The sequence below is a fragment of the Sorex fumeus genome, unplaced genomic scaffold (assembly GCF_029834395.1).
Source record: "Sorex fumeus unplaced genomic scaffold, SorFum_2.1 ptg000086l, whole genome shotgun sequence".
Taxonomy (NCBI): Eukaryota; Metazoa; Chordata; class Mammalia; order Eulipotyphla; family Soricidae; genus Sorex; species Sorex fumeus.
In genome coordinates this window covers 30146198-30169174 of record NW_026606143.1, presented here as the reverse complement: position 1 = coordinate 30169174, position 22977 = coordinate 30146198, and the positions used below count along the sequence as shown (strand labels likewise).

The following is a 22977-nucleotide window of genomic DNA, read 5'->3' as shown; positions in this document are numbered from 1 at the left end:
CCAGGAGTTACCCCTGAGCCTGGCCAGGTGTGGCCCAAAAATACAAAACGGGCTGGAGTGATAGCGGGTAGGGTGTTTGCCTTGCACGTGGCCAGCCCAGGTCCAATTCCCGGCATCCTATATGATCCCCCGAGCACCACCAGGAGTAATTCCTGAGTGCAGAGCCAGGAGTAACCCCTGTGCATCGCTGGGTGTGACCCAGAAAGCAAAAAAACAAAACCAAACCATAAAGGCCATCCCATCTTTCATTTACAGGCTATACAAGAGGTTAAAGACTGGGTTTGCAAACACATACCTGTTAAGGGCTGGGTTTGGTCCACAGACCAGTTTTTCAGGCCCTCGCCTCAACAGAACAGCTGGTTTGAGAGCTTTATATCAATATCCTGAAGTATAAACACACAGCTGTAAAATTAGAAACGTTTGAGGGGCCAGGGTCCTGTTTTCATATTTTCGTAAACATTATAAATTGTTCTTCAAACTTGAGTCATATGGGACTTTTACTTTCTCTCCTAGTCATCTGTGTATTTTAAGAATTCTTACGAAGACTGGCTGGAAAACAACGGATTGAGCATCTCCCCTTTTCACATAAGATGGCAGACTGCTGTTTTCAATCGTGCCTTTTACAGCTGGGGCCGGAGGAAGGCACGCGTGCTTTACCAATGGTACACTTTTATTTTCTCTTTTTTGGTTCTAGTTAGTCAAATGTGGTCATGAGGAATGCTTATTAGATGAATTGTTTCCATGCTTTTCCAATGTACTGACTTTTAAAAGAATGACAGAATAAAAATTTTCTGACTTTATGTAAGCATATGGGATTGCAATTCACATACTTTTGGAATTAATAAAGGCCGTGTGTCTTGATCTGGAGGGGGGGGATGGAATCAAAATTTATTGAGCTGTATACTTCAGATGTGGAACTTTTTTTTCAGTTGGCTTTTTGGTCCACACCCGGCAATGTGCACGGGTTACTACTGGCTCTGCACTCAGGAATTACTCCTGGAAGTGCTTGGGACCATATGGGATGCCAAGGATCGAACTTGGGTCGGCTGCGTGCAAGGCAAACACTCTACCCGCAGCATTATCACTCTGGAACTACAGGTGGAACATTTTCAGTGAGGAAAAGTAGAGTATTCTGTCCCCTTCCTCAAATGTAGGGTTGAAGGTCCTGGGAGTACCAGGTGACCAAAAGAGCACAAGCCCGTCCCCATATTTCCTTTGTAATGCCACCTCGCTCCCGCCATGAAAAGGACGTTGCAACTATTTAAGCAGTAAAGGATAGACACATGCCCCTTGGGAAAAGCCCAGCCACATTGCAGGAGAAGCAGGGTCATGGGCCCCTGACCGTGCAGGCATATCCCTTTCACTGAAAAAACAAAGGCTTTGGGTCTGGAGAGAGAGGACAATGGTTCGGGTGCTTGCATTGTATGCATGCAACCTGGGTTTTGGGTCTGGAGAGAGAGGACAATGGCTCGGGTGCTTGCAATGTATGCAGGCAACCTGGGTTTGATCCTTAGCACCCTGTATGGTTCCCTGAACCCTCCCAGAAGTGATCTCTGAGCTTAGAGCCAGGAATAAACCCTGAGCTCTGCTGGGTGTACCTTACACCGCCCCCCCCAGAAAAAAAGGTTTACAGAGATCTCTCAAACACCTTCAGGGATCTCTGTCTAAATTTCTTTTTATTAAAAATTCAGCTCCAAATGGAATACAGATAAGTGTAAGCAATAAGATCATCAAAAGTGACATATTGTGACAGCAAAATAAAGCAAATAAAATGGCAATAAGAACAGCAGTCAGTGAAATAGAAAGTATAAAGAAGACCAAACCAGCAAATCCGTGAGCCAGGTAGTGCCGCAGTTAGGGCACTAGCCTTGCACTGTGCTGGCCCAGGCGGCGTCCTGGCACCTGGTATGGTTTCCGGTGCCAGGAATAAGCCCTGAGCACTGCTGCGTGTGGCCTCCCCTCAAAGGCAGCATTTCTATAAGGTAACTTGTTGAAACAATGAGTAAAATTGAAAATACATTCCATGACTTATCAAGACTAAAAAGAAAATACAGGTAAATGAAAATCAGAATTAAAAAAGAACATTCATACAGAGTCTACGTTGTTATAAAATGAGAACTATGAACAATTCTGCCCCCATAATTTGACAATTTAGAATGAATAGACAAGTTGCTGAAAAAAGGCAATTTTTTTTGTTTTTTTTTTTTTAATTTGTTTTGTTTTGAGCCCACCCCGTGGTTCTCAGGGTCACTCTGGCAACGGGGGGCCCTGCAGTGCCCGAGCTGGAACCCAGACAACCTGCTCCAAGGCATGTGCTCCCCTTTGAGCTAGCTCCCCAGCCCAAAAAGCACAGCTTAGCCCAAACTTAAATCTTAACAGATTAGTCCCAACAGCGAACTAATACCTTCTAATTATTAACTACTAAATTTTGCTTGCTAATGTTTATTTTTTGCCTTTTGGGTTGCACCTGGCGATGCTCAGGGGTTACTCCTGACTCTGCACTCAGGAATTATTCCTGATGATGCTTGGGGAACCATATGGGATGTTGGGGATCGAACCCAGGTCGGCCATGTCCAAGGTACACACTGTACTATCACTCCAGCTCCCACCATGTTGATGTTTAAACTCACCACAAAATATAGCTAAATTACTAACAATGTAATCAGTAGATTAAAAAGGAATTAGATGTCCATACTGTCAGAGTTTTTATAGCTATGAAAATAAAACCAGTATAATATTATGTAAATAAGAAAAAGATGCTGGGGGGGCACTCTTTTGCTTCCCTTTGTTGTTGCTTTGATGTCTGGGAGTCACACACTTCATCACATTTCTTGAATGCTTGGTTGTGATGCTCGCCAAGGGCCACACCCTTAGTTGTAGTACTCACACACTATTGTGGTGTAATAGAGGTTGTGCCTACGGTGCCAGGATCACACTTTGTGTGGGGGTGATTTTGGGAACAGAACTTAAGACCTCACACTTGCAAGGCAGGCTCACTGCCACTAACCCACATCTCCAGGCCCCTGAAACAAACTTTTTCCTGGGGACATTATCCAGCCGCTTCAGTTTGATTAAGGAGACTAGTGCTTGTGCTTCAGTCAAATAGCTAAAGCTTAGTTGGGGAAAAAAAGACAGACTTGTTGAAACTTTTATGCAATTTTTGTTTGGGGGCCACACCCGGCCATGCTGAGGACTCACTCCTAACTCTGCTCAGGGATCACTCCTGGCAGGGCTTAAAGGACAGTATGTGGTAGCGGGGATTGAATCTGGGTTGTCTGCGTGCAAGATAAGTGCACTAGCCACTGTACCAGCCTCTCCATTTTTGAAGCTGTTAAATGCGACTGGTTGAGATCAGGCTAGTTAGAATGCTTGTTTCACATGTGTGAGGCCCTGAACAGCACCCCCAGCTGCATCCCCCGCCCCCACCCCCGATAAAAGAATATAGGGGTCAGAGTGAATGTAGCTAACCCAGTTTGATCTCTGGTACCTCATATCATCCCTTAAGTACCAGAGGTGATCCCTGAGTGCAGAGCCAGGAGTAATGAGCACAGCTGGATGTGATCCAAAAACCGAAATTGAGGGAAAAATATAACTGGCTGAATTTACTAGTGCATGAACTGTGAAGAATTATGTTCTTATCTTTGTTTTTCCACTTGACAGGTTCAATTTTGGAATGGTGTTTGGCGTGATTGCCATGTTCAGCTCTTTTTTCCTCCTGGGAAAAACGCTGATGCAGACTTTAGCACAAATGATGAATGACTCTCCCTCTTCATCCTCTTCCTCCTCCTTTTCCTCTTCCTCTTCCTCTTCTTCCTCCTCTTCCTCCTCTTCCTCTTTCTCATCTTCTTCATTTAACAATGAGCAAGTGCTACAAGTTGTGGTAAGTGCCTTTTTGTTTGTATTAACTTTCTTAAAACATTGACGCTAGCTCACCTAGATAGCATAATTTCTATCTTTAATGTGACTCTGAGTGAAGTGAAAGGTCTCACAACTTCAGAGATTACCTGCTTAATCGGTGCCGTTAGTCAAGCTATAGCAAGGAATTGCAGTCTGCTGTAGAGGAAGTGACAATAGCACCAGTATACCCTCAAGGCTGGCAGGAGGGCCAGAGAGACAGCTCACCGTGCTGCAGCTGGGGCCGTGTCCACAGGACGCTCCAGGTTTACTCACTGGCACTGCATGGTTCCCTGCTCCCCTGCCCCTGCCCCAGGTGTGACCCCCCAAACACTGAGGGGAATAGCGCCTGAGCATGCCGGCTGTGGCCCCCAAACAAACAAAAAGGACCACAAGTTACATGGGTATTTGTTTAATTCATGTTATCTTCTAGAGGTGTTAAGACAATCGTTACCATCAAGAAATAGTCATAGTGAATTAAGATCTCTATAACACATAAATTGCATTCTAATTCTGTGCAGTGTTACCCTTCCTCTTCAGGGTTTCCAGGATCTAACCAATGCTGTCCTTTAAAGGCATAAAACCTTTCTTAAATGTATTCTTTAATTCAATACTTTATTACAAAATAGGCTTGTTAGATGATTTTGTCCAGTTACGGGTTCTGGGTTTGTTTAAAGTGATGGGCTGACTAAGTTTGATATCCATGGTGTATTTAAGGTATATTTAATGCATTTTCTGTGTGTTGATATTGTCACCTTAACAATAGACTTATAAGGATGTAGCCCCATGTTAAATTAAGAAAACAGGTATGTATAACCATATTGTTTAGTTTCTCTAGAGAACTCTAATATCCCAGATACCTAGAACAGTGCCTGGCCTAGAATAAACAGTAGATATTTGTTAAATAAATTAACCAATAGCATAGTAGCAAAAAATGTTATCTAAACAACAAATCTATTTATTAACCATCACGTTCCCAGGACCTGACACTCAGAACAATAAATGTATAAGAAACAGTGAACAGAGAATGTTGACATGAGGGTATGAGACCCTTTTGAATGATCATGGGATCACTTTTTTAGCAGGTGAGGGAAGAAAGGTGCTCAGGCTACTCATGTACTATTCCTGGCAAGCAGTACACACCTAAAGATTTGGTGCAGTGTTTGCTATGCATGTGCTTTATCACTTGCGCCGAATCTCCCTGACTGCCTTGTGATTTTTTTTGGGTGGACCTGCCCAGTGGGGATCAGGACCCAGAGGCCACTTCCAGTAATACTTAGCCTGGCTGTGCTAGCCTGATGGTGCTGAGAAGCCATGCAGTGCCAGGAATTGAACTCGGACCTCACGCATGCAGGCTGTGTGCTCCAACTCTTTGGGTTGGGGGGGGAGGGCGTTGGGGGATCAAGTTCAGGGTCTTGTAGATGTATGTAGGTGCTCTATTGCTGAACTACATCCCTGGGCCCCATTGTGAATCCTTACATGAAGGATAATGGACTGATAACTAGTACTATGACTATATGCTATTTAGAGTAATTCTAACTATAAGGCATATTTATAGACCTATGCCTTATGAATTCATGTCTCCAGAAGTTAGGAGGAGATTTATCATTGATTTTAGGGAGGGTGGGGGGTTGGCTTTGGGATCACTTCCAGTGTGGTGCTGGGGGTCGAACCCAGGCACCCCACATGCAGAGCCTATTTGAGCCACCTCCCAAACCACTAACTAGCTTTTTGTTTTAGCCTTTTTATATTTATAATTACCACTTGCAGGAGTCTTGGATGATACTGTGTCATAGTAAGAGACTTTTCTTTTAGCTTATCTCTTTGTGGCCCCCACTAGGCTGAGTACTGTGAGAAGATTGAGAAATTATTTGTAGAAGTGCCGGAGTGACACTACAGTGGTTAGGGCACTTGCCTTCTACACTACTGGCCTTAGTTCGATACCTGCCATCCCATATGGTTCCCTGAACAAACCTGCTATGAGTGATTCCTGGATGCAGAGCCAGTAGTAAGCTCTAAGCAATGCCAGGCGTGGCCCAAAAACAAAGCAACAACAACAAAAACATAAGTTCTTGAATTATGAAGAAGACTGAATGATGTGGGTGTTTAAAGGCAATTTGGAATGAAGTTCTAAGAGGGGTGATTAGCTGAGTGTGAGGCTGAAAGATGAAAGCATTTTGGATGACTCTAAAATTACATGCATGATTGGTTATTCTTTGCCAAGAAAGAGGAGAGTTGGGAAAGAAGCAGGTTTCAAGGAGATACAGTCACTGGCTTCTCTGCTTGCTAAGATCAGAATTGCAAATATTGTGTAGCACTATAGCACTGTTCTCCCGTTGTTCATTGATTTGCTCTAGCAGGCCCAGTAATGTCTCCATTATGAGACCTGTTGTTACTGTTTTTGGCATATCCAATACGTCACAGGGAGCTTGCCAGGCTTTCCCGTGCGGGCGAGATACTCTAGGTAGCTTGCCGGGCTCTCTGAGAGGGGCAAAAGAATTGAACCTCGGTCGGCCGCATGCAAGGCAAATGCCCTACTCACCGTGCTATCGCTCCAGCCCAAATATTGTTTAGAGAAGTCATGGTCACGTTCACAGTCCTCCCGTTGTTCATCTATTTGCTTGAGCAATCCCAGTAACGTCTCCATCGTGAGACTTGTCGTTACTGTGTTTGGCATATTGAATGCGTCATGGGTAGCTTACCAGGCTTTGCCGTGCGGGCGAAATACTCTCGGTAGCTTGCGAGGCTCTCTGAGAGGGGCGGAGGAATCGAACCCAGCTCGGCTGGCTGACTGCGCACAAGGCAAACGCCCTATCGCTGAAATATTTCTATTTGATTTTCAGAGCTCACAAAAATATTGACTATTAGGAGAGTCATGCTTTGGAATCATAAAGAAGTCGCTCCCCTCTATATTCTACCTTGGAGATTTATGTATTTATTTGTATCAATACATATGCTCTTTCGATATGAGTCCTTATAGCTTAGAGAACATAATTTCTGTTCACTGAGTAATTCCTCACCACCTTGTTCAGTATTAATTTCCCAGTTCCCTGGTATTGTTGAGCAATCAGTGTTCTGGGACACCTAATACCCTGTGAAATCGTGGCTGAGACACATGTGTAGTTCAAATCCTTACCTTCCTTTATAATTGCATCAAAGAAACCATAAATATTCCTACAGGGCAGGTCTACTTGTTTATTATAAATAGAGTAAGGTAACCAGGAGACTTTGAATGGGGATGTATAATGCATTTTAAGTTTGTAGATTTAGAGGAGTCAGACGAAAGAAAAATACTGATCTGAATAAACAGATGCCTGACAACATGGGAGATGTAGGAAAAGGTACCATGATGTTCTTTCAAAAATCTGCTGAAAGGGACTAGAGAGATAGTACAGCAGATAGGGCCTGTACACACCTGACCTAGATTCGATCTTCAGCATCCCATACGGTTCTAGGAATACTACCAGGGATAGTTCCTGATTACAGAGCTAGGATTAACGCTTGAACATCGCCAGGTATGACGTAAGCCCCCCCCCCAAAACAAAAATCTGCTGAAGGGTCAGAGAGATAATACAGATGTTAAGGGATTTACCTAGTACATGGCTATTAGTATGACCCTAATTTGAATCCTAGCACTGCATATGGTCCCCCGAGCACCACCAGACATGCCCTTGAGCACAGAGCCAGGAATAGCCTTTGAGCACCACTGTGGCAAAAGCAATATACATAGTATTGTCTGAATAAGAAAACTTCAAATAATGAAAATACTAAAATATCCATATTCTTTGGCTATTTATGTCCACATCTCAGACTCTAGTATAAGTAAACACAGCCAAACACATCGATCTTCCATATCCACACGATAACCAAGCTCATTGAGGTTTCTCGGGAGTTCAAGATATGTTCATTGATTTTAAAAAAGGGCTTTAATTCTGTTGAGACGGACGCAGTCATTGAAGCCATAGCCAAACAGGGCGTTCAAACTCAATACATAAGGATCCTCCGTGATTTTATTACGGATTCACTACCAGGATCTCATCATTCCACAAGGAGGTGATCATCCATGTCAAGAGAGGAGTTCGGCAGGGTGATACAGTTTCACCAAAACTCTTCAGTGCCACCCTCAAGAACATCATGTGACGACTGGAATGGGAAGGAATGGGAGTGAAGATAGACAGTCGGCAACTACACCACCTCCACTTGGCTGATGACATTGTTCTAATAACACCAAACATTAGCCAAGTGGCACAAATGCTGACCGACTTTGACCATAAGTGTGGAAAGGTCGCACTACAGCTGAATCTCACGGAGACAATGTTTATGAGAAACGGTCTCATTCCTGACGTTCCATTTGCTCTCAGTGGAATGAACATCTCCAAGTGTAACAGTAATGTGTACCTTGGTCGAGAAGTCAACATGACAAATGACCTGGCACCTCAGTTGCGCAGGAGAAAGAGATGGGCTTGGAACGCCTTCAAGAGTGTCGAAGAAATAGCGAAGAGGACAAAGAACCTCCGACTCCGGGCACATCTCTTCGATTCCACTGTTCTTCCTGCATTAACATATGCCTCAGAGACCTGGGCCCTAGGAAAACAGGATGAGAATGCTATTCGGGTCTCCCAAAGAGGAATTGAAAGAGCTATGCTTGGAGTATCACGCTTCACTCAAATGAGAGAGAGAATCCGGAGTTCGACCTCTGTCGACGTTCAAGAATCAGGGACATTGTCTCCTTTGCCAAGGCGTCGAAAATCAGATGGGCTGGACACGTAATGAGATTTGGAGACAACCGCAGGACTAGAGCCATTACCGACTGGATTCCACAGGACACCAAAAGATCGTGTGGCAGCCCACCTACGAGATGGTCAGACTTCTTCGTCAAGACCCTGAATGATCAGTTTGAGGCTATTTGTGTTCCAAGAACGAGCAGATGCCATTGGGCTATACTAGCACACGACAGGAACGAATGGAGACATTACTGGCACCTGCTCGAGCAAATCGATGAGTAACTGGATGTCAAGTGATCAAATGATTCAAAAAGCTCTTCTATCTGAAAGTTGTGATGAGGAAGTATAAATTGCCATAATATATAATTGAGGTGTGGTTAAATTATGGGACTGTCACTCAGTGAAATATGCATACATTAAATGATTATAAAACTAGTTTTATAACTGAGGAAAGGGCATTTGGAGTTAATGGACTCTAGAAAGTCATCTAAGCAGCATGGCTTGAGAACCTCTTCAGTTACTAAAAGGGGTTTACCAATGAAATTCTGATGTGCATAAAAATTCCACTTAACATGACATCCTCCAGGTCCATCTAAGTTGCAGCAAACAGCAGGATTTCATCTCTTTTTAAAGCTGCATAGTATTCCATTGTGCATTTTATGTCCGAAGAAGAACAACAGATCATCTCACTTATTTGTGGTACATCGGATATTAGTACTATGGGATGGAGACATAATACAGTGGGTAACACATTTGCCTTGCACATTGTTGACCTGGGTTTGATCACCGGCATCCCATATGGTCCCCTGAGTACCGCCAGGAATGATTCCTGAGTTCAGATTCCTTGAACACTGCTGGATATGACCCCAAAAGAAACAAACAAGAATAACAGCATAAGGGAAGCAAAATACCTAGATTACCCTTGATCCTAGAGCATAGAGAGGAGAAGGGGAAAAAATCAAGAGATAGGGTAAGAAGAGGCAGAAAAAAGGGTTGGGTCCTGGGCACATCAGTGCTACAGAGGTGTTCTATATCTGTATATAGGACAACAACAGCGACCAACACTGAAAACAGGAGATACAAACTACAATGAGAATTAAAGATGTGGCTGTGAAGGAGGCAGGCTGGGATAGAGGAGGGCACCCGGGACACTGATGCAGGAAGTTGACATGGGTGGTAAGATTGGTGCCTGAAACTCAACTATGAGTATCTATATAAATCATGGTGCCTTAATGAAAAATTAAAATAAATTAAAAACCAATTGTAATTGAACCAAAATTAACACATAAGGTCATAAAAATTTTGATAGAATAAATGGGATGGATGGGTCAGAGCAATAGCACATCGGGTAGGGTGTTTGCCTTGTGCTTGGCCGACCCGGATTCAATCCCTGGCATCACATGATCCCCAAGCACCGCCACTAGTAATTCCATAGTGCAGAGCCAGGAGTAATCCCTGAGCATCTCTGGGTGTGACCCAAAAAGAAAAAAAAGAATAAATGGGATGTTGCTTATATGAACACAGAATGAGGGAGTAGTTCCCAATACTGCCAGGTGTATCTCCAAAACAAAAAGATAACAAAACATTTTTAAGCATAAAACTAATGACAGGAATCATGTAAGAACAAACACTAAAAACACTATTCTCCCGTTGCTCATCGATTTGTTCGAGCGGGCCCAGTAACGTCTCCATTTTTTTGAGACTTGTTACTGTGTTTGGCATATTGAATACATCACAGGTAGCTTTCCAGGCTTTGCCGTGTGGGCGAGATACTCTCAGTAGCTTGCCGGGCTCTCCGAGAGGGTCAGAGGAATCGAACCTGGCTTGGCCAGGCTGGTTGCACGCAAGGCAAACACCCTACCGCAGTGCTACATGAATAGATTTGACTAAGAATTTTTTTTTTTTGCTTTTTGGGTCACACCTGGCGATGCTCAGGGGTTACTCCTGACTCTACACTCAGGAATTACTCCTGGTGGTACTCAGTGGACCATATGGGATGCTGGGAATCAAACCCGGGTCGGCCGCGTGCAAAGCAAATGCCCTACCCACTGTGCTATTGCTCCAACCCCCGCTCCAGTCACTTGACTAAGAATTTTTTTTTTAATTAAAAAATATTTTGTTATCTTTTTGTTTTGGAGATACACCTGGCAGTATTGGGAACTACTCCTAGCTCAGTTCTCAGGGGTTGCTCATGGCAGTGCTCAGAAGAATTTGCAGTGCCAAGATTGATACTGCACCTCCTGCATGCAAAGCACATTCAAAACCTTTTGAATTAGTGAGAATTTTTATATGTCAAAAAGTTAAAAGGCAGAAAAACTGGGAAACAGATCTGTGTTATCTGTTACAGAAGCTGATAATTGACAATTTGAAGTGATAGATCAATAACAAAGGATGAATCTCTAGGAGAAAGTAGAGTCAAGGCTTGAACAGACTGTTTACAAAAGACCTGTCAGCGGTCAAAAAGACCTGTCAGCAGTCAAAAATGGGGAAAAGTTCAACTGTAATAATGGTCATAAATACATAAATCAAACAGTGATGTGCTTATTATTTCTTTCAAATTGCCGATCCTGTGATAATGGAAGGGTTTGACTTCGGAAAGCAATTTGCTATATATCAGAATTCTTAAATTTTCGGAATAACCTGTGTTTCTTTCTCTGTGAGGCATGCTGTTAAACACTGGACAAGGATTGTCTCATAATTCTCAAAATTAACCCATTTATGTCGATGTGGCTATCATAAGAGCAGAAACCTTTAAAACAAATGCTGGGAGCTGGAGAGATAGCACAGCGGGTAGGGCGTTTGCCTTGCACGCAGCTAACCCAGGTTCTATTCCCAGCATCCCATATGGTTCCCTGAGCAATGCCAGGAGTAACTCCTGAGTGCAGAGCCAGGAGTAACCCCTGTGCATCGCCAGGTGTGACCCAAAAAGCAAAAAAAAAAATGCTGGGCAATCTTTTCTACAAGTCGACAAACCATGCTAACCCAGGAGAGCCAGAGCAAAAGTCCAGGGGGCAGGGTACTTGCCTTGCTTACAGCCAACCCAGGTTTCATGCATACTGCCAACCCAGGTTTGACACCCCCCCAGCAACCCATATGGTCTCCCAAACCTGTCAGGAGTGATTCCTGAGTACAGAACCAGGAGTAAGCCCTGAACACCACTGGGTGTAGCTCAGAAATAAAACAACAACCAAAAAACCCATGCTGAACCAGGAAAGAGTAATGGGAAAATGTGATACTATTAAGTGAAAGGTTTCAAAACTATAACTAATGAATGTATGAAAAGTCTAGAAGGAAAAATGCTTCATGTGGTTGCTCTGTGTTTTGGGGGCAGGATTATAGGCTTCTGGTTTTCTTTTGAGTTTTCCAATCTTCCTGCTTTAGACATGTTTTATAATTAATATAGTAATGAGAGGAGCCAGGGAGGATCACATATTTGCATATAAGAAACCAGGATTCAGTCCCTGGTACCCCTCCAGTCACCTGCACACTGCCTGCTATGACCCACAAAAAGAAATAGAAACAATAACTAGAGAAAGAATGAATTTCCTCCAGGATATCTTTAGCATCCGAACTCCTGGCCTAGGAGAAATAGTTCAGTGTGTAAACGCTGTTACTGAAGCCTGGTGGATCCCACTGGGCCCAATTAATTGAATCTTGCCTTAACAGGTAATGCAGCTTGGTAGGGGTTATCTTCTGAAAAGATTCTTGGGTATCTGAATACAAATCTTACCAGGTAGCCTTTAGCATAGCAAACTTTCCTAGGACAACTCCCACTTGTTTATATGCCTTACTTTAGGCATTAAATTTCACTTCTAATATATGTATCACTTGAGTACTATTTTCGTGATCAGTCGGTCAGCTGGACAAAATGCTGGAAGAGGCAAACTGGAGTACATGGTGTTTCCACACCAGTAAAGCACCTTATACTACCTTTAATTACCAATTCTCCTATAATTTGAAAATATTAAAATGAAACTCATTGCTGGGCAGGGCAGGGGATATCCTGTATTACTGAGCAAAAGTATTTGGAACCTTGCAAAAACAATTCAGAGGAAGGAATATTTGTAATGAGAGTTCCCGAATGAGCCTTCCAGCCCCTGTGAGGTGATCTGCCGCTGACTCCTTCCTTCACTGTTACTCCACATTCCCTGGCACTTTGCCAGGCTCCTTAAGGCTGCTTTCCCATGGTGAAGATTGCAGGAAGCTCAAAAGCTCGACTTTTTATCCTGATGTTTCATGCTCTCATTAGGCTAACTCAAAACTGCCTTGTTTTTGAAAATTGGTGTTTTTACTTTGTGATAGAAATGGAAAAAAAAAACCATCACTGCTCATAGTAGTTTTAATGTGTATTTTGCTTGGAGACTTAAACTTTAATTCGGAATGAATATCACTGTCTCTTGGAGCTCAACTGCATATTTCTCATTTTATCACCATTCAGGTTCCTGGTATAAATTTACCTGTCAACCAACTGACCTATTTCTTTGCTGCAGTCCTCATTAGCGGTGTTGTACATGAAATCGGACATGGAATAGCAGCTATTAGGTAATAATGATCGTTTCCCTTCTCTTTCTGCTACATGTAAAGAGACTTTCCATTTAGAACTTAGTACTACATTGGATACTTTTTCTTACTGTGGCTATTACCTGGTACATATCCACCATTGCTTGATGAACCTTCTCTTTTACACAGGGATTAATACAGTGATGAATCTGATTAACTACTTAGTTATAATCTGGGTCTTTCTGAACTTTGCTTTTACCAGCATGATTATATCTTCATAATGCCTCATGTTTTTTTTGTTTGTTTTGTTTAGAGCTGTTTGTGGGGTAATAGCCGGCAGTGGCCAGGGCTTAGTCCTAGCTCTATAGTCAGGGATCACTCCTGGTGGGGCTCCGGATACCGTAGGTGGTGCTGGGTATTGAACCTGGGTCAGCTGCTTGCAAAGCAAGGGCCCCACCTGCTCTACAGTCTCTCTGACTAGCTTCATGATTTGAGAGGGGGGTACGGCAGGCTTTAGGATTATATATGGTGATGCTCAGGAATCACTCCTGGCAGTGCTCAGAGAATCATATGGATTGCTGGGGAATCAAACCTGGGTCAGCTGCATGCAAGACAAGCATCTTACCTGCTGTACTATTGTTCTGGCCCTGCTACAAGATTTTTATCCAGTCTTGAAACCGTCGCGTGAGAATGGTAACTCCTGCACTCAGAGCCCATCAATCTGCTACTTTCTCATTACTTCCATTGCCTTGTCACTGGAATGTTTTCCCACTGGAAAGTCCCAGTTCATGGTCTCTGCTGGCTACAGGAAGAACTCTGAAAGTTCGGGGTTTGTTAACAAATACCAGAGCCGACTAGAAATTCAAGTGGAAGAAGTTAAGGAAGGAGGGTAAAAACTGGTACTTGCTTCAAGTATCATACTTCGTTCTTTTGCGTACCCAAAAGTAAATTAATTATATCTGAGCATCCCAAAGGCACCTAAGCTTATCCAATCATGATGGAGAGTGACTTCTCACAGTCACTGATAATTACTGCTGCAGTGAATACACATACCAAGAGGAATGCATTTTATCCTTTGGTGGGTGAATTAAATAAAAGGTTTTAGAAGGTGGTGGGGCAGAGTGATCATACAGTGGGTAGGGTGTTTGCCTTGCACACGACTGGGCCGGGTTCATTCTCTGGCATCTGAGCCCCACCAAGAGTGATCCCTGAATGCACAGCCAGGAGTAAGCCCTCGGCACTGCTGGGTGTGACCCCAAAACAAAGAGCTTTTTAGAGAAGAAAATGTAATGACTTCTTAATACTGTCTACTTATGAGAATGATCCTATTGACTGGCAGTAGACCTACATCCTGATAGAGCATGTGCTGTCACACATGTTAGCAGTGGCTTTTTTAGTCTCTTCCATGTTTTTGGTATTATAGCCTTTTACAGTTAAAAATAGTGGTATTTGCAGTTTAATAACTCACAATATGTTTATAGTCAGCTATTCAAATATATAGTTCTAAGTTATAGCATAATTGGGTCATCTATATTTTGAATAGCTATTTGCAATTATGAAATGTGATTCCTATTTTAGAAAATGAATTGATAAAAAATAGTCCCAGGGAGCTGCAAGGGCCAAAGCCCTGGCCTCATAGCCTTGAGTTCAATTCCCAGCATTGCATGTGTGTGTCCCCCCCCCCCCCCGCCAAGAACTGCCAGGAGGAGCCCCTGAGCATCATGTTAAGAGGAACTCCATAGCACTGACTGATGTGGCACAATAAACAAAAATAAACAAAAAATAGGTCAGAGCATTATGCATTTTTAAACATTTATTTTAATATTCAACAGGAATGTACTTAGAGCTCAAACTTTATAGTACCTAAACCAGATATAGTTAATCTGATTGAAATACTTATTTTTTCTTTTTTGATTTTGGGTCACAATCGTTGGTACTCGGGACTTACTCCTGGCTCTGGGCTCAGGGAGCACACCTGGCGGTGCTCAGTGCACCATTTGATGTACCAGAATTGAACCCATGTCAGCTGCGTGCAGGGAAAGAGCCCTACCCACTGTACCATTGCTCTGACCCCTGAAATACATTTTCTACAGTGTCCTTCTGAAAATAATTCAGAATGAAAATCTGAACATTCGCTCTATCATGGAAATATTACCTCTTTTTTGTTTTGTTTTGGGGCTGCACCAGGAAGTACTCAGGGCTTACTCCTCGCTCTGCCCTCAGGGATCATGCCTGGTGGTACTTGGGGAACCATAACCTGGGTTGGCAGCATGCAAGGCAAGAACCATATTGGTTGTACTATCGCTACAGCCCCTTAACCCTTTCTTTATAAATGAGACTGATTTTAAGCCTCTCAGCTTATTTACTTCTAAATATTTCTAAGTTGTAAATTTGTTTCAGAATACTCTGTTTTTACAAAACTCAGTTTCCCATATAAACAAATTGGTACACTTGTAAAGTTATGGAATATATATATACACACACATATATATATATATATATCACTGTCACTGTCCTCCTGTTGTTCATTGATTTGCTCGAGCGGGCCCAGTAACATCTCCATTGTGACACTTGTTACTGTGTTTGGCATATCGAATACGTCACAGGTAGCTTGCCAGGCTTTGCCGTGGGGGCGAGATACTCTCAGTAGCTTGCCGGGCTCCCTGAGAGAGGCGGAGGAATTGAACTCGGGTCAGCCATGTTGGTCGCATGCAAGGCAAACACCCTACCCGCTGTGCTATTGCTCCAGCCCATATATTTACTTTTGATATGTGTGTGTATGTATATATATCAAACATATAGGTATGATTTTCTGGGGCCAGAGCAATAGTACAGCAGGTAGGGCATTTGCTTTGCATGTGCGCGACCCAGGTTCGATCCTTGGCATCCCATATGGTCAGCCGAGCACCACCAGGAGTAGTTTCTGAGTGCAGAGCCTTAGTAACCTCTGAGCATCTCCGGTGTGACCCAAAAAAGCAAAAATCAAAAAAAAAAAACACATAGGTATGATTTTCTGTATAGGGACAATTGTTTTTGTAGTGCTCAGGGACTACTCTCAAAAAAAGCATGCCCTCTTCCTGTTTAGCTATCTCTCCAGACCCCAAAGAGACTTCATTTGTAAGCTGTAACTTGACTTACAGTTCAAAGTTTTAAGATTGTATACATTATTAATTTGACAAAAGTAATGCTAGTAGTAAATTGCTTTTTCTTAATGTCATATCATAGGGAACAAGTTCGCTTTAATGGCTTTGGAATTTTTCTCTTCATCATTTATCCGGGAGCATTCGTTGATCTATTCACCACTCATTTGCAACTTATATCACCAGTCCAGCAACTAAGGATATTTTGTGCAGGTAATACTTAAATTTCTTTTTTCATCTGCATTGTTAGTGGTTTTATGGAAAGTATATTGCAAATGAAAACAGCTTATCTTCCGATCAATGTATTTGGTAATACTATAAGGTGGTAGTAGTAGTAGTCTATCAGGGGAAAGAGGAATGGGCAGAGGAGGAAAATTCAATAGTATGATGGCACAAAAAATGGTGGTGGATGGGTGGGTGAAATACCTTTATGTATAATATACCCAATATTACTTATATAGTATTATAATCAATGTTAAGTAATTATAATTTTATTTATTACAAAGTTGGACAAAAGCAATTTACATTGTTTTCATTATTAACAGTGCCAATTAATATGAAAAAAGTAGAAAACTTCACTTTCATTGAAGCTAGGAATGACCAGTCTATAACCACGAATTATAAAAATAGCTCAGATGAAACACAGTGGAATATATTAAATCACTAGACAACATAAAGAACCAAAAAAAAAGAATTTAGAACTAGGGAAGAAATGATATGCAAGTTTACATGGTACACTTTAACACTGTCAGTGTTCAGTAAAAAACAGAACCACCAGGAATATGCAGTATAGGAAGAAATTCTGGACAAGAGCTTCACTTGAGCTAAGCTTCATTTGACACAAGACAGATCCACCACAACCCTGTACCTCTTTAAATGGAATAACAGTAATAAAGTATGGCATTAGAAATCTTAGACATGGTAAAAGTAAACAGTTAAAAGAAAGTGTAAGGAGTAATTTCTTCAACTTTGTAGTATCAAGAAAAAGTCTGCTTAAATTTGGTGAATCAAGAAACAGGTTTGAGCTGGAGTTATAGTACAGCAGGTAGGGTATTTGCCTTGCACACAGCTAACCCGAGTTCGATCTCCAGCATCCCATATGGTCCCCAAGCACCGCCAGGAGTAATTCCTTGAGTGTAGAGCCAGGAGTAATCCCTGAGCATCTCCGGGAGTAACCCAAAAAGCGAAAAAAAAAAAAGGTTTGAGTGAATTAAGATTCTAACTGTAGAGGCCTAGGAGTGTCCTGAGCAAGAGAGAGACTGTCAGTTCAATCACTGGCAATGCCCCACAGGCAGACTACAATTCCAGTAGCACCTTTGTTGAAATTTCCAACACCACAACAAAAAGTGTGTAATCCTCACAACCAACTGTGTGATCCTCAAGTCATTGCAACAGCAAAGGAAAGTGGAAATATAAAGAGTAAGTAAATGAACAGAATAAGACAACATAAAAACTTCTGTGTATGTATAAATGCTATAACATCTTAAAACACACATGATAAACATTTCAAGTTATAGGGGAGGGCGGGGTGCAAAAATAAACCTTTCACATTATAAAAGTGAAATTATGAAATGTAGACCAAAGAAAACACCAGGACCAGAGAGAGAGCTTAGCAGCCTGGAAGTACGTGCTTTGCAGCTTTGCGTATAGGAGGCAAGGCTCAATACCCATCATGGCCTCGTCCTGTGACCATGGGCCAGGGGTGACCACTCAGCACCAAGCCTGGAGAAGCACATGAGTACCACCTGGTGTGGCAAAGAAAAAACGACAGCAAAGAAAATATCAAAAAGGAGGCAGAGCTATAGCAAAGCAGGGAAGTTACTTGCCTCGCATACGGCCAACCCGGGGTTGATTGCCAGTATCCCATATGGTCCCCAGAGCACGGCCAGGAGTAATTCCTGAAAGAAGTGCCAGGCATAACCCCTGAATATCACCAGGTGTGGCCCCAAAACCTAGATAGGTAGATAAAGTAGAGAACAATATATACTTGTTTTATCAATGACTGAGACAAGATCACCTATTAAAATTCAAATATGCATTTTTTAATTAAAAACATATCCCAGGCCCAGAGAGGTAGTTCAGGATTAAGACACTTTTTCAGGAAGCCAGCCATACTTCAAATCCCTGGCCCCACACATTGACCGTTAAGCACTGCCAGGGGTCACTTCTGAGCACAGTGCCAAGAAATGCCCCTGAGCTCTATCAGGCGTGGTGCAAAAACCAAACAAAAACTTAACCCAAATTTATTATGTATAAACAGTATCATCTGAGACTCTTCCTTTGTTTGATTTATTTTGGTCGGCTTTTCCACAAGCTTTACTAATTATTTATATAGTTTATTATGCTCCATAGCACTGTAGCACTGTCCTCCCATTGTTCATCGATTTGCTTGAGCGGGCACCAGTAACGTCTCACAACAAATTGTGAGACTTGTTGCTACTGTTTTTGACATATCGAATATGGCCATGGGGAGCTTGTCAGGCTCTGCCGTGTGGGCGGGGATACTCTCCGTAACTTGCTGGGCTCTCTGAGAGGGATGGAGGAATCGAATCCGGGTCAGCCACGTGCAAGGCAAACGCCCTACCCGCTGTGCTATTGCTCCAGCCCGTTATGTTCTATAAACTTATTAATTACCAAAACAGTCGAGAAAAAAGAAGATGGGAGATATGCATGTCCTCACTTCAAATTATACTTTAATGCTATAGTCATCAAAACCAGTGGAATAGAATTGAAAGCCCAGAGATTAAACTCTCAGATTTGTGGAGAATTAATCTATGAAAAAGGAGCAGGGTGCCTGAAGTGGAGCAAGGAAGCCTATCAGCAAATATTGTTTGGCAAAACACATAGCCACTTGTAAAAAAAATGAAACTGGAACCTTATCTCACACCATTCACAAAAGTAAACTCAAGCGGATTAAAGACATTGAGATAAGAAGAAAACACAGACAAAACTCTCCAGTATATGGACCTCAGAGATTTCCTCAGTGATTTAATCCACTGGCAAAGATAACAGAAACAAAAATAAATGAAACTATACAAAATTTGAAGACTTTCATGTGGCAGAGAAAGTTCTACTAAAGTAAAAAGACACCCTGCTGAATGTGAGAAAATATTTACACACAATACATCAAACAAAAAAGGACTGATGTCCTATATATTTATATATATGTATGTGTGTGTATATATATGTATAAAAAACATTCACAAAGCTCAACAACAAAATAATCCTATCAAAAAGTGGTATGAAGAGATGCAGAGCTTCTCCGAACGAGATATCTGAATTAGGTTAGTAGGCATGTGCAAAAAGTCTTCATCCTCTTATTATCAGGGAAATGCAAATCAAAGCAACAATGGGACCAATAAGATAGTACAGCAGAATGACTTGTCTTGAATGCAATGAACCCACATTTGATCCCCAGCACAACATATGGTACCCCACACACATATTGCTAGGAGCGATCCCTGAGTACCATCAGGTGTAGCCTAGAAAAAAAAGATACAACAACAACAAATAAGAATGAGGATGGCATAAAAGACTGGAAACACTTGGTGTTGGCAAGGATACAGTGAGAAAGGAATCCTCATCTGCTCTATTAATGTTGTCTGGTGCAGTCTCTGAAACAGTATAGAGAGTCCAGAAAAAAGATAATAAATGGAGTGCCATATGACTCAGCAACTTCATTTCTTGGCGCCTAGCCCCCAAATACACAAATGTTCATTTGAAAATAGAGATGTATACATACAAACATTGTGGTGCTTATTACAATAGCCAGGACATGGAAACAACCCAAATGTCCAAAGAAAGATAAAGAAGGATAAACAAAGAATAAACAAAGAATAAAGTTGTGGCATATGTGCACAGTGAAATATTATGCAGCCATAAGAAGAATAAATATAAAGAAGGATAAAGGAAGATAAATAAAGAATAACTAACAAAGGATAAATAAAAATAAAGGATGGAGTAGTGGCATAAGTGGCAGAAGTTGTGACATATGTGCACAGTGAAATACTATGCAGCCATAAGAAAAGATGAAATCCTGTACTTTGCCACAATATGAATGGAACTGGAATGTAACAAGTTAATGAAAATTAAGTCAGAGGGAGAAGGACAAATACCAAATGCTCTCACTTATGTGGTATTTAGAATATGGAACAAGCAGTGGGGAAAAAAGATCTAACCAGAGGTGACATAGGGAAAGTGGTGGAGAATCATGGAGATATAGCACTCAGGTGGTGGTGGGGTACAGTAATTCTGTACATCAATATCATAAACTTTATCACAATTATAACCATATTACCTAAACTGTTACTGTCACTGTCCTCCCGTTGTTCATCAATTTGCCCAAGCGGGCCCAGTAATGTCTCTGTTGTGAGACTTATTGTTGCTGTGTTTGGCATATCGAATACGTCATGGGTAGCTTGCCAGGCTTTGCGGTGTGGGCAAGATACTCTCGGTAGCTTGCCGGGCTCTCTGAGAGGGGCAGAAGAATTGAACCCGGATCAGTCGGGTCGGCTGCGTGCAAGGCAAACGCCCTACCACTGTGCTATCGCCCCAGCCCACCTAAACTAATGTAAAAACATTTAAGGATATTCATCTAAAAACTTAAAAAGATTGAAAATAAGAGCTGGGTCCATAGCTCAGCAGCAAAGTGTATCCTTTAGTGCATGAGACCTGGGTTTGATCCCCAACACCGCAAAACACTATTAAGAAATGAAAGTAAAATTAGCGGAACGGGGCAGTAGCGTTTATACAGTGGGTAGTGCACTTGCATTGCACATGACATATCCGGGTTCAATCACGGGCACCCCACATGATCCCCAGAGCACTACCATACGGGGCCCCATGCAATGGTGCTCAGAGGCTATTTCCAGCTACAACTAACTCTGCTCGGTTGCTCTGGTGGTGCTCTAAGGGGCACAGGATCAAACACAGGCGTCCTGTATGCAAAGTATGTGCTCAGCCCATTAAGCTGTCATTATAGAGTTCTTTGAAGAAAAAAAATGATTACAAAGCCAAAGAGATAGTACAAGAGTTTCGGCGTTTGCCTAGTATGCAATTGAACCGACAGATCTTGGCACTGCAGGGTGTGGATCAAAAATCTTGAAAGAAAAAAATGTCTATAGACAGCAATAGCAGTCATATTGGGGACTGACAAAAATGTACTTTGGGGGGCTGGAGCAATAGCACAGCGGGTAGGGCGTTTGCCTTGCACACGGCCAACCCGGGTTCGATTCCCAACATCCCATATGGTCCCCTGAGCACTGCCAGGGGTGATTCCTGAGTGCAGAGCCAGGAATAACCCCTGTGCATCACCAGGTGTGACTCAAAAAGCAAAAAAAAAAAAATGTACTTTGTTCATCTCTGAAGAAATTTTTCTCAAATTTTTTAAAAGTAATGGCCTAAATTCATCCTGTAGAAGATAAAAGGAAGCAATGTAAATAGATAAAATTATAAGGATTTGGGGGCCAGCATGATAGTACAGCAGGTAGGACGTTTGCCTTGTTTGTACACGGCTGACCCAGGTTCAATCCCTGGCATCCCATATGGTCCCCCAAGCACTGCCAGGAGTAATTCTGAGCACAGAGCCAGAAGTAACCCCTGAGCATCACTGGGTGTGACCCCAAAAGCAAAAAAAAAATTATAAGGATGTAAATTTTAAAAGTTAATTAAAAAAAAATCTCTGCAAGTTTTGTAAGTGGTATTTTTGAAATCTTAAAAAATATTTTTTTCTGCTTAATTCAACTTTAGTATACACTTTCCATGTTGCCTAGAAAAGGAGAGTTGTTGGGGCTGGCACGGCAGACCCGGGTTCAATTCCCAACATCCCATGTGTTCCCCCGAGCACCGCCAGGAATGATTCCTGATTGCGGAACTAGGAGTAATTCCTGTGCAACGCCGGGTGTGACCCAAAAAGTGAAAGAAAGGAAGAAGAAAGGGAAGAAAGAAAAAAAAGAAAGAAAGAAAGAGAGAGTGAGTTGTGTTGTTTAAAGACAGTATAATGCTAAAGAGCACATCTGGTAACACACCCCCAAAAAAAAACTTTCAGACAAGTGGCATATTAAAGAGTACAAGGGCAGCAGCCAGAAAGAGCGCAACTGTTAGAGACCTTCCCTTGCACGCATTCAACCCTCGGTTCAATCCAGCACCACATAAGGACCCCGGAGTACTGTCAGATCGATATCTGAGGAAGAGCCAGGAGGAAGCTCCGAGTCTCGCTGGCTGTGGCTCCAAAACAAAAGAAATGAAAAAGAATGCAAGGTTTACCACTAAAGAAAAATAGCACAATCCTTGAGCCGGAGCGACAGGATGCTGTGTAGCCTGCATTGTATGCGGCCGATCTCCCGTTCCATCCCCAATACCCCGTATAGTTCCCGAGCCTGAAGGAGCGATCCCTGGATCCCTGAGTGGAGAGCCAGGTGTGGCCCCGAAACGGAACCAAAAATCAACCATGAGGTGGGAAATCCTCCTTACAGTGGACGTTGAATAGGTATTTATTAAAAAGAAAACACCGTGTTTAATAGTGACTCAAGAACATCCCCAGAAAAGGGCGAGATGACTGGATGCGGCCGCAGCACACGCACGCCACCTGGAAAGCCGGGGCTGCCGCTGCGCCCGTGAGATGAAATGACGGGAGAACAGGAAGATTAAAGAGCAGCGTGGGGGGCCGCGCCTCACGCACGTGGGGGTGGGGCAGCACGCCAGGCCGGAACTGGAAGAGC

General features: G+C 42.5%; 1 protein-coding gene across 1 annotated transcript in view; it reads left to right on the top strand.

Moving 5' to 3' along the window:
• MBTPS2 (membrane bound transcription factor peptidase, site 2) overlaps positions 1–22977 on the top strand; it is a 67129-nt gene that overhangs the window by 5007 nt on the left and 39145 nt on the right. The window contains exons 2-5 of the mRNA XM_056131218.1: positions 514–662; positions 3661–3880; positions 13057–13160; positions 16344–16471. Of these exons, the coding sequence (XP_055987193.1) occupies positions 514–662; positions 3661–3880; positions 13057–13160; positions 16344–16471 (601 nt within the window). The remainder of the gene's footprint in view (positions 1–513; positions 663–3660; positions 3881–13056; positions 13161–16343; positions 16472–22977) is intronic.